Source organism: Suricata suricatta, chromosome 5 (assembly GCF_006229205.1).
Source record: "Suricata suricatta isolate VVHF042 chromosome 5, meerkat_22Aug2017_6uvM2_HiC, whole genome shotgun sequence".
Lineage (NCBI taxonomy): Eukaryota > Metazoa > Chordata > Mammalia > Carnivora > Herpestidae > Suricata > Suricata suricatta.
Window position 1 is genome coordinate 2002618 of NC_043704.1, and position 10472 is coordinate 2013089.

The following is a 10472-nucleotide window of genomic DNA, read 5'->3' on the forward strand; positions in this document are numbered from 1 at the left end:
TCCCGGGCTCCCCCAGGCCCCGCCACTCACCCCATCTCGTACTGGCGGCAGCACGCCTCCCGGAAGTCCGTCACCGGGGACAGCTCGGCGTGGATCGGCTGCCCGTTGAACCAGCGGTTGTTCAGGTCGATCACGGCCTTCTCCGCGTCCTCCTCACGGCGAAACTGGAAGGAGGGGTGAACGCGCCGCTGCCCACACGCGGCTGGGAAGGTCTCCCGTCACCCGCCCAGACGGCCGCATTCACGTGGGCGCAATACGGCAGACCGTCTTTTATTTGCACCCAGATCCCTTCATCTCAGGACGATCCAAGGTCATACCAGCGCTGCCTTGGTTTGCAAATTCAACTGGTTAAAAGAGCAAGTGCAATGACCTGTGTGGCCCTGGAAGCCAGAGAAAGGGGGGGGGCCACACACATAACCCCCCTTCTCCCACGTCTAGACGGCTCCTCGGCACCAGCGAGGCGGTCCCACACCTGAAGAGCAGTGCCCGCTGCCGGGCCCAGGCTACCGCTGGGGGGCGGGCGGGCGCGAGCGCACCCGAGTTCTCGGCCAGGGCCGCCGAGAGGCCGGCCAGCCGCCCCCGTCAGTCCTACCTTGACGTACACGTTGCCGACGAGGTGGTCCCCGAGGTTGTCGCACACGTTCATCTCCTCCACCTCGCCGTACTTCTCCTCCATCTCCGTGAACACCTCCTGCGGGGGCACGGCGGGTGAGGGTCGCGGCCCCTCGGAGACGAGGGGGTCCCCGGGCACGACCCGGGCGCGCACAGGCGGGAGCAGCCGCTCGGCCTCCCAGCGGAGGGGGGGGGCCGCGCCGGGCGCTCACCTCAAAGAACTCGTCGTAGTGCTCCTGCATCTCCACGTCACTGACGGCGCCTGCGGACGACAGAGACCGCGCTGGTCAGGGGGCGCCCGGGCCGGGGCTCTGCGCCCACCTCACCGCTAGCGACACACGGCACGTTCTCTAGAGGAGCCTCGGGCGCCGCGCGGCACGGGTCCGTGCTGAGCTCTCCGCGCCCCTCCCGACCGGCTCGGGGCTGGCCATGAGGACCGCAAGTTTTAATCAGCACCAAGGGCCACGTTTTCAGAAAGCGTACGGAAAAAATTTACTCTCGAGATTTTTAAATGAAAGTTTTCTTCCTTTTACGTTTAGAAATAGAGGCCAAGGAATCACACTGACTTTTCCCTCTAAGTGACGTTAAAATAACAGTAGAAATCAGGGTCGGTGACTAAGAGCTAATGTTCCTGACTTCTTTTGCAGATTATGAGCCACGTGCTATTATGAAATTCTTTCTGATGCGATTAAAACCCAAGTGACCATAAATAAATACTCAGCAGGATAATGACCAAGTTCAACCACAGTACCTCCAACGCCTCTGGACAGAGGGACGGTTACAATGCTTCGTTGAAGAAAGCATTCTTGTTGTATATTCCAGAACTACTTTCATCAAGTTTATCCTTCATAATTCACATGCACTAGGTGAAATCATGTCCATGGTGTGGGTAGATGTTTCAAATTTACATTTTATCCCCATAATCATTCTCTCTACCCAATTTTACCATTCAAATTCTGGAATTCTTTTGACCTAAAGCTGAGAAATCACCAAGTGGGGACGTCAACAGCCAATGTCCCACACAGCTAGATCGGGGCACCTACAAAGGCCGCGTGGCTTCAAGGCTGGGCCAGTTTCGTGTCCCACTGTCCCTTCCATGACCACACTCCTCGGACTGGAGGCCTCGCCTGGCCCACGGCGCCGAGGGCAGCGGAGCGGGGCTGCAGGGCCGCCTGGGAGCAGTCTCCCACCGCCCTGGGACACTTTATCGCTAAGGACAAGCCCTTGGGTCTTCTGATTCTGAAAGTAGTGCAAATCTACCATCTGATTCATGGGGGAGGGGCAAAGCCCTGGATTTTAGTTATTTCGGAATTTCAGGAACCCAGCTTGCTCTGAGAACCCATTAAGTCATCCAGTGTGCTGGGACACCTACTCCTCGTGGTGGCTACACGGACAGAACCTCTTTCCTGGGCAGAAATCAAATCGTCAAAACAGGAAAAACAGGAAAACTAGTCAGGAGAAGAGAAGCCCGTTCCAAAAAGCAGATTTTTAACGTTTGCATTCCCTTCTCCACATCGGCAAAAACGAGGAGAAACAGTGTTTGCACGCTGAGTGCCAGCAGTGCCGAGGACCAGGGTCTGCTGGGAACCACCGATGTGGCTCTTCTCTTGCTAGAGAACAGCATTCTATTCCAGCAACTTCTGGAAAGTCCGACTGGACAATGCTCGACAGTGGACATACTTTATCTTCTGTACTTGGCTCAAAATTTTAGTCACCCAAATGACCAGGAAGGACAGAGATGCCTGATTAGGAAACTGGTCACTGAAACGTCCTCTCCACGACTCAGTGTGTTTTACCTAATGTGTCCTGGAAAATACCCAGTTTTCTCGCAGAAACGTTCCTAAACTGGAATTCATACTTCTACAGGTGAAAGGGCTCGTTAACGTGGCTGGTAAATTTAGGAAGCAGATGAACCCGGCTGGAGGAGATCTACTCGGAGGGTCTGTTGCAGGTTCATCAGCTTATCCTGATTTTCGTCCTAAATCCAAGAGTCAGAATTTCATTTGGTTTGTAGACTGCGGGGCCCACACTGGGAATCTTCGCACAGCTAAGCTTCGGTCGTGTGGCATGCGCAAAACCAGAGCACTGTGGACCGCAGGTAAAGACACGAAGAAAGCTACCATGACACTGTCCTGTCACAGTTCCCGCCGTCCCCAAGTCCACAGTCAGGGCAGTGATCAGCTGCTGTTACTGGACCGTCCGCTCCCCATCCCTTTCACCCCAGGGCAGGGCTGTCACAAAAATCAGTCTGTAGAGAAGCATTTCCCCCCACCTACTCCTTCCTCTTCCTTCTTTAAAAAACAAAGCAAGACTAAGTATTTTAAAACAAGGGCTACCAAGGAAATCCTGCCGTCAGATTCAGGGACACACGCGATCTGCCAGCAGGTCAGCACGGCACCTGGAAGGCTGCGTTGGGGGGGGGGAGGGGGGTCACAAGCCCTCCCCCCTGCAGGCGTGTGCACCCATGGGCACGCAGGGGGAGGCCTCCCCATCAGGGCCGGCCTGAGGGGGGAGGGGCCCCGGGCCACCGGGGATTGGCCGGAGGTCGGGGGCTGGCCGTGGGCTCTGCGCACACGGCTGCCTCTATGGACTCCAGCTTGAAAACCATCCGGGGACCGGGAGGCCACCCAGGCCGGGTCCCTTGTTTAGCAGGAGCCTAGGACATGTTTCCGTCTCTCCACGGACTGCTGAATTGATTCCACAGCCCAATGGCCATAAAATACACATTTTAGCTTTCTGAAATGCCCAGGGATACTAACAGGTGTCTTGCTCTTGGAAAACTGCCCCTCAGTCAGTAGGACCTTTGGTAAGCTTTCCCGGCGCAGGGAGACGTTAGGAGCGTCCACCAAACGTCCCGTTTAGACCCACTTCCCCCCCAAGTACACCTTTCCTCTTCCAAAGGTGCCAAACCGGCTCCTGAAGCTGGAGACGGCTACATAAAGCGTGTGCCGACAGGCGGGGCCGGCATGGGGCGGCGTGGGGGGGGCCCGCCTGGGAAAGGCCCTCGCAGCCATGCTCCCCACGAAAGCACCATCTCCAGAATGGGAGTTTAAGAAGTCTAGTAAGAAATGAAACCTGAGAAGTAACTTCTGGACAATTTGGGGCTGTTTTGGGGGTGCAGGGGGGAGAAACTCTCAGTACTGTTGCTCTCAAGAGGGGACGGACATTACTGCACGCGTAGGGTGCGGGCGCGTCCCCGAGGATGAGGTCAAGGGGTGCGGAGAGCAGCCGCTCCCGGCCAGTCACGGTCTCTGTCTAAGGCAGCGGCAGGAGCTCCCGCCTCGGAGGCGCCGTGGAGCCGGGGGACAAAGCTCTCGACACCGCTAGCGAAGGGCCGTCCTTGACACTACACGGCAGACCAGGCGGAGTGGACACTGAGCTCTGACACGCAAGCCCAGGGGACCAGGGAAGGAACTTGTATGAACTTACAGCGCAAACCGTCAGCAGACTGGGAAGAGTTTTGAGGGTTACGGTAAATGTTCAAGAGGGCAATGGTCTGAAATACAAAACGCAACAACTTTATATTATGGAAAATTAAATTTAAACACTTAACCGGTTTCCTGTGGCGATCACTTCAGTCAAGACTCAGTGCTGAAAAAAGAGCAAGTTATTTTCTTTCGAAGCAGAGAGGTGCTCTTGGTTGGTGGCCGTCGCGGGCGCCCTAACACTGCAAGGCGACAGAGATCTCATGATGTGCGGCTATTGTATTTCTGCTCACGGAACGTCAAGAGTCTCCGTTTCAAGGTTCCGGCCAAGACTGCACACGGCTCGGCAGGTTACTGCCAGAACGGTCTCAGATGTTCCAGAAGGCGAGACGGACTGAGAGCGCGCCTGCGCGGACCGACGACCAAAGCCACAGCAGCAGAGAAATACAATAGTTACAGATCACGAGATCTCCACGTCCTAGAGGAAAAATCGTCATGGTGAAACACAACCCACACGTACAGGGCCACTTACCTTGTTGATTCCTAAACATTCCTAAGACTCTGAACTTCACAGAAAGAACTTAATAAATGCCAGGGGTTCAGTCACTGTCAAGACCAGTGATCGGCTGGTGAACTCTCAAAGTCACGGGGACAGACCCCTCCCTCTTGTTAACGAGCGTCAACTGGGGGAGGGGGCCGCCGCCAGCCTCCTGCCCGTGGCCAAGTACCAGGTCCCTGCCGCGGGCGCCTCCACCGCCCTGTCCTGTTTGCAACAGCCCTACGTCAGCAGCGCAGAAGCCGACATGATTGGTCTCAGTTAAGAGTGGGCTCTTGAACACCATCGTTTTAAAAAAATTTCTCCAACTGTGGGACTTACAGTGTGAGCCGTCAGCCGTCTGTGCACTGTTTTGGGGGTTACGATAGATGTTTTGAATCAAGATGGTCTGCGGGGAAAAAAAAATAAAAAGGGGAATTCTACTGGCTGCTGTGCATGGATCAGACAACTGCAAAGAGACAACCTGTTTGCAAATGGCTCAACCGTGTCTGCCTCCCACGAGCCAGACACCCGTCCTCGGAAGCGCACGCCCAAACCATCATATTATGGAAACAGAGTTTGAGCAGTGACTTAGGTCACGTCAGCCAGCAACCAACGAGGAGCAATACTGGTTATTTTCAGTGGTCCCACGTGATCGAGCGTCGTGATGCAAAGTAGGTGGCAGAACGTTAACTTCCTCTACACTTCAAGCTAAGAGACACTGGGATATCCCGAAATTCACAACCCACGGTCCCCGTACAAAATCATCATTGTTCTAGACCAAATGCGTAAGGCAGCTGCGCGCGGTCCGTCAAGGTGTCCGGTCCTCCGGGAACAGGCGCACCCATGGGTCCTGACGGGCGCGGACACCGAGCTCACTTAGGTTTGCCTGGTGGGACCTCTGTTTACATAATACAATAGCTTAAACGTTTGTTCTTTTCCGATCCTTCCTTTAAGGGAAAAAAATCCTTTTAGCCCTTGTGCTTTACACGGGATCAGGCAGACTCGAAACCTTACACTGTACCGTTCTTCTCAAAACCAAGTTGTCTGAAAAAACAAACCATGTTTCAGTTAGTAGGCTAATACAGTACATGAATCTCAACGTCCACATCACCGCGAGAAGCTTAAAAAGAAACCCACACTGAGCTTTACAAGCTGAACCAATATGCCGCACGATTTAGAAAAATAAATGTTCAGTCTCGAAACCACATAGGTCCAAAGCAATTCCGTGAGGGGTTCACGTCTGGCTACACTGGAAGGCAGCAGCTGTGTGGGTGCTCCCGCAGGGCCTGCTGGGCAGGGGGCCCCCACATGGGAGAAACATCCCGCAGCCAGACCACAGACCACACGTACGAACACACGCAGACCCTCCTCCCCGGGCCAGCAAGTGCTGCCCTGGGGCAGCTGATCTTGGCCTTGGATGTGTCCCACAGCTGGCCTGTCTCAGTGCGCAGCTCTCACAGAAAGCTCCCCTGAGCCCGGTATTCAACAAGAAGTGCATTTTGGGCCTCAGGTCATCTGACAGCGGCTGTTCGGTGGAAGGAATTTCACAGGAGGCAATGCAGTTCCATTAAAATCAGGCGAGGTCAGGATCACCTACAACCGACCCACCGACCCAGCAAACCCAAACTCGATGCTCAAGTGCATACAGAGACCGACCCCACCAAAGGCTAATGGAACTGCCGCCCCTTCCTGCCGCGCAGCGTTCACGTTCCCTCACACTGACGCTTGGAGGTAATCAACGCTTCAGAAAGAACATAAACCAAGTGTCTCTGGATAATGTAGAGAGAACTTCTGAGGGGGGCTGACTTCTCTCAGCCCAGCACTTGGCACGTCTGTAAGTAACCCCCTAAGATAAAAAAGCTCAGTGGACACTGAAGACACGTTTGGTCGCTGCCCAATGTAGGACCACTGCTTGGTGGGGGAGGCTCAGTGCGTAAATCCAAGCACCTGGACACACTGCAGGGGCGCTCACTCGAGTGCCCCCCTCTGGAAAGAGCCCTCACCCGAGTCCTCCTTTCTGATCTGATGCTCTACACTTGCTCTTGTTGCCCAAAAACTAAAAAAATGAAACAAAAAAAACCTAACAAAAAAACCCCCCAAAACTGCAGTGAACAGAAATTCTAAAGCAGGTTTCTCCAATATTCTGCAATTTGAAAAGGAAACATATTTGTAAGTTATTAAAAAATTCTTTGTTAAACGGACCATGCTGTATCCGTGGAATAATGAGGGACAGGAAGCCATCACCCCCCTTCTGAAAACACATTAAATTATGGGGTTTTCTCCAGGCTTAACTTAGAAAATACTAAGGACTCTTACAGCAGGTGGCTGACAGCGGGTGCTCACTCCGACTTCACGGTCAGTCAAACGGGGCTCAAAAGCCCGCAGTCTGGGAAGACCAAGGTGTGGTTTTTCAAATTCCAAGTGCTCAGGTAAGCTGGGGCGGGGGTTCTCTGCTCCTGCAGGCGCTCTCGCCCACTAACTCACCAGTGATCCCCTGCAGGTGCAAATCCTTGCCTGTTCCTCAATTAAAAAAAAAAAAAAAGCCACCCCAAATCACAATTTCTGACTGATCTGAACTTGCAGCAGACCCTCGACTCCCAGAGAGCCTGGCTGACAGCTGAAGGCAACTGCCCGTCTTCTCGTGTTTCACTTTTAATGTCTCTACGCCGTGGGGCCAGGGGGCCGCGGCTGTCCGCCGGCCCGGGGTCTCACGGCAGGGCACACCCAGGGCTCCTGGGGAACCCGAGTGCGTGCGGCAAGACAGGTCTGCTGGGAACTGCAGCAGCATGTCCTGGAGGTGGCTCTGTCGGCCTCCACCGCCAGGAGAGAGCAAAGAGCAGAAAACCACTTTGCAGCTACTGGTGCCCGGGAGCAAGCGAGGTCCAGGCTGGCATGGCTGCCCGCTCTGGACCCGCGTCTGTTAAAGGGGCACAGGGGGTGGGCAGCAGCCATCAATCACTTCTTGTACAAAGCTTCCAGAATGGCAGGAGGATGGACCGGGGCTTGCAGACCTCCCCCTTGTTCTTTTAAACAAAAGAACATACTCCGTTATTAACACAGAAAGAAAAAAAACTACTGGGGAAAAAATATTCTACGTAATAGATTATTAACCGCCTCTGTAAAGTATATAAAGTTTTGATAATTTACATGAAAACAGAAAAAGGAAAGAAAAAACAAACAAACCTGGCTAAAGGTCGGTTTATTGTGCAACCGAGAGCATCTGTCTCCATGACGACATGCTCCAATTTTGAAATAAAATGAGCAGTTGACTCTGTAAGGGAAACAAGAGCTGGTTATTTGCTGGGCAGACCGAGCCAGTGGACGACAGGAGCGCCACGCCACGCGGCCGTCTGCGGAGCAGGCGCCCTCCCCCTCCAGGCAGCACCTCGGGACCCCTCAACTTCAATCTGCCCCCCGACCAACACACTACTCTTCCAGGGAGGAGTGCTCCGATCCCCCCGGGACCCCTCATCCAAACCCACTCCACTTCCAACTAGGTTCTCCGCTCTATTGTTTTTCCTTAAATGGAGTCTTTAGCTTAAAACTAAGTTTAAGTTAAAACAGCTCTGTTCCCCAGCGTTCCATGAGGAAGCTCTCTCGTGAGGACACCAACACAGCCCAGTGAGGGTTAAGATCCTGACTGTGCCACCAGCTACCTGGCCCTGGGCAAGTCGCCCCACCTCCCCGGTCCCAGGAGCCATCTGTAAAATGAGGAAAATGCCACGCTGGCATCGTTCCAAGAATCAGAGACCGTGCGTGTGTGCTTCCGACACACTGCTCATGAAACTAGGCAATCGCCATCTACCTGAGACAAGACAACCAAGTCCAAGCTCTTTCGCCCACGACATCAGACCAACAGGAAATTTCCAAACACAGTCTGCAATAAGCCAGGCTCCTGGTTTCCACGCGTCGAACACAAGCGATGGGGGACTCGTGTGTCTGTCCCCACGCGGGGCCGCCTCCGTCCACGCCGCGGAGCCCTCCCTTAACCACCGTCCACACAGCGGGATGGCCCGGATCAAACCAAAGAGCAGCGGCGGGCGGCCTGGACTTGTGATGAATTATGAAATCTTACTGGATGGGACCCTCCAATTTAGACCTGCAGATGAGGGAGGGTTGCCCGCAGATTCCGTTTTTTAGCAATTCTGACAGCCAGTCCAGAGCTAGAGTCAAAGCGCCTCAACAGAAGGTGACAGTTCCCGGAGATGGACTAGCCACCGACGTTGCAGGCAGCAATGAAAGTGGAAATGTCTGAATTTACGAGGGGAGGGAAACGGGTCCTACCTATATTTGCAAATTCTCTTACAGGCCTCACTTTCCGTGATCTAATTTGAACATAGGACTTCCCTCTTCAGAGAGTCACCCAAAATGAAGAGCTCGTTTTAAAAATACCTTAGAAGGGGTGCAGCCCCTGCCCAAACAATACCCAACTGCTCTACATCATGAAAATAATCTCTGTTCTCGCCCTTTCGGAGTCGGCTTCATTCCATACCACTCGATTAGCGTTTGGTATTAATCAGTCAACGCTTTCCTGGCGATAAACGTTTAGCCATCTACTTAAACTACTGAACTAACAAGACGGAAAATAAAAAGTGTGATTTACTATCACAGAGAAGATATTAGAACACCAACCTTTGCTTGGATGCAGAAAACGTCCAAAGCCTCAAATGTACAACTCAAGTTTTTTAATTGGCACACGCCTACATTTCACTTCTAGCTTGAGGGAAAAAAGAAGTTAGCAGGAATCCTCATCCTCAGTTTCTAGGAGCTGATACGTTCGGTCTGGTCTCCTGGAAACTAAAACCCCATGTCTCCCTGAGAAGAGCATTCGAGTAACCCAGATTAAATAATCGAGTTTTCCAAATTAGAGCCGTGCCTCTACAATGCGGCTCTCAAAGGCTGAAATGCGGTCGTTTATAGCAGGAATATAAAACCTGTTACTGGAATAAACCTCTAAACCGAAAGTGTTGTAGAGTACACTGGAAACACCACCCCATACAGCTTTTTACCAGAATAAGGAGAAGAACTTCACGGAACAGAAGCTCAGGATGACCCCAGCGATGTGAAGCGCATTTCCGGCCGCCTGCCTCCTCCACGGCACCTAAGAACCCTCCCGGCACTTACTTTAATTTTACCCTTTGCGCGGCAAGCAACCCCTTACACTCACGTAAGTGTTTCTGGGGTGACGAGGACTGATGATTGTCTTACGGTTTTGCTATAAAAAATATAACCCCTTCTTTATAAATAAACAACTAATTTAAACCGTTTGAGAGGCACCTGGCTGGCTGAGTCAGTGGAGCGTGGGACTCTCGATCTTGGGGTTTTGAGTGTGAGCCCCATGTTGGGTGTAGAAATTACTTAAAAATACAATCTTCAAACATTTTCTATGACAAACTCGGGTTTACCTTTAAAAAGACCCAGTAACATAAGCCTCCTAGGCCCAAAAGGATCCTAAAACTACTTACCCACAAAGTACATTAAGCCAGATCTTAATCTTTAGGTTTTCAAAGTAAGAATTTTCCTCCTAAATGAAGGCATTCCCTTTAGTCTAAACTTCAGTCAACGCACTGGGAATTAAGACGTCCCAAGGTGGCACTCGAAATCAAAATTAAATTTTTTGCTTTTAACGTTAACAACTGGGTAAGGCAGGCAGGCAACTATGAAAGCGGGGTGGTGGACCCCACATTTTTTATACTGGAATTACATCTCCGAGCACGTTAAAATCACGTTCCGCCGTCGTTTATGTTAATCCAAGGTCCTCACGACCCACCCGATCGTCGCCTAAACATTCCGAAAGGCTTGTTAAGTGGGTACAACCCCAGGGCCCGGCCTAAGTTATCGAACGATTTAATACGGGCGGGCTTTATACGACTTTCCCGACACCCATTAAAGGCTGA

At 52.5% G+C, this 10472-nt stretch overlaps 1 protein-coding gene across 1 annotated transcript; it reads right to left on the reverse strand.

The window, feature by feature from the left end:
• Nucleotides 1-21: 21 nt before the first annotated feature.
• U2AF1 (U2 small nuclear RNA auxiliary factor 1) lies at nt 22-10053 on the reverse strand. The gene is made up of 6 exons (XM_029940608.1): nt 10041-10053; nt 7759-7970; nt 4915-4981; nt 825-874; nt 593-691; nt 22-164 (listed from the first exon to the last, which is right to left on the reverse strand). The coding sequence occupies exons 1-6, from the start codon at nt 10051-10053 to the stop codon at nt 27-29; spliced, it is 579 nt and encodes a 192-aa protein (XP_029796468.1). The 3' UTR covers nt 22-26.
• Nucleotides 10054-10472: the final 419 nt, after the last annotated feature.

Coding starts and splice junctions, on each gene's coding strand:
- U2AF1 (XM_029940608.1), bottom strand. Junction 4,982..7,758: donor ATAAACCGACCTTTAGCCAG/GTTTGTTTGTTT, acceptor TTTTCCCCGCAG/ACCATCTTGATTCAAAACAT. Junction 165..592: donor TCGGCAACGTGTACGTCAAG/GTAGGACTGACG, acceptor CCCTCCTTCCAG/TTTCGCCGTGAGGAGGACGC.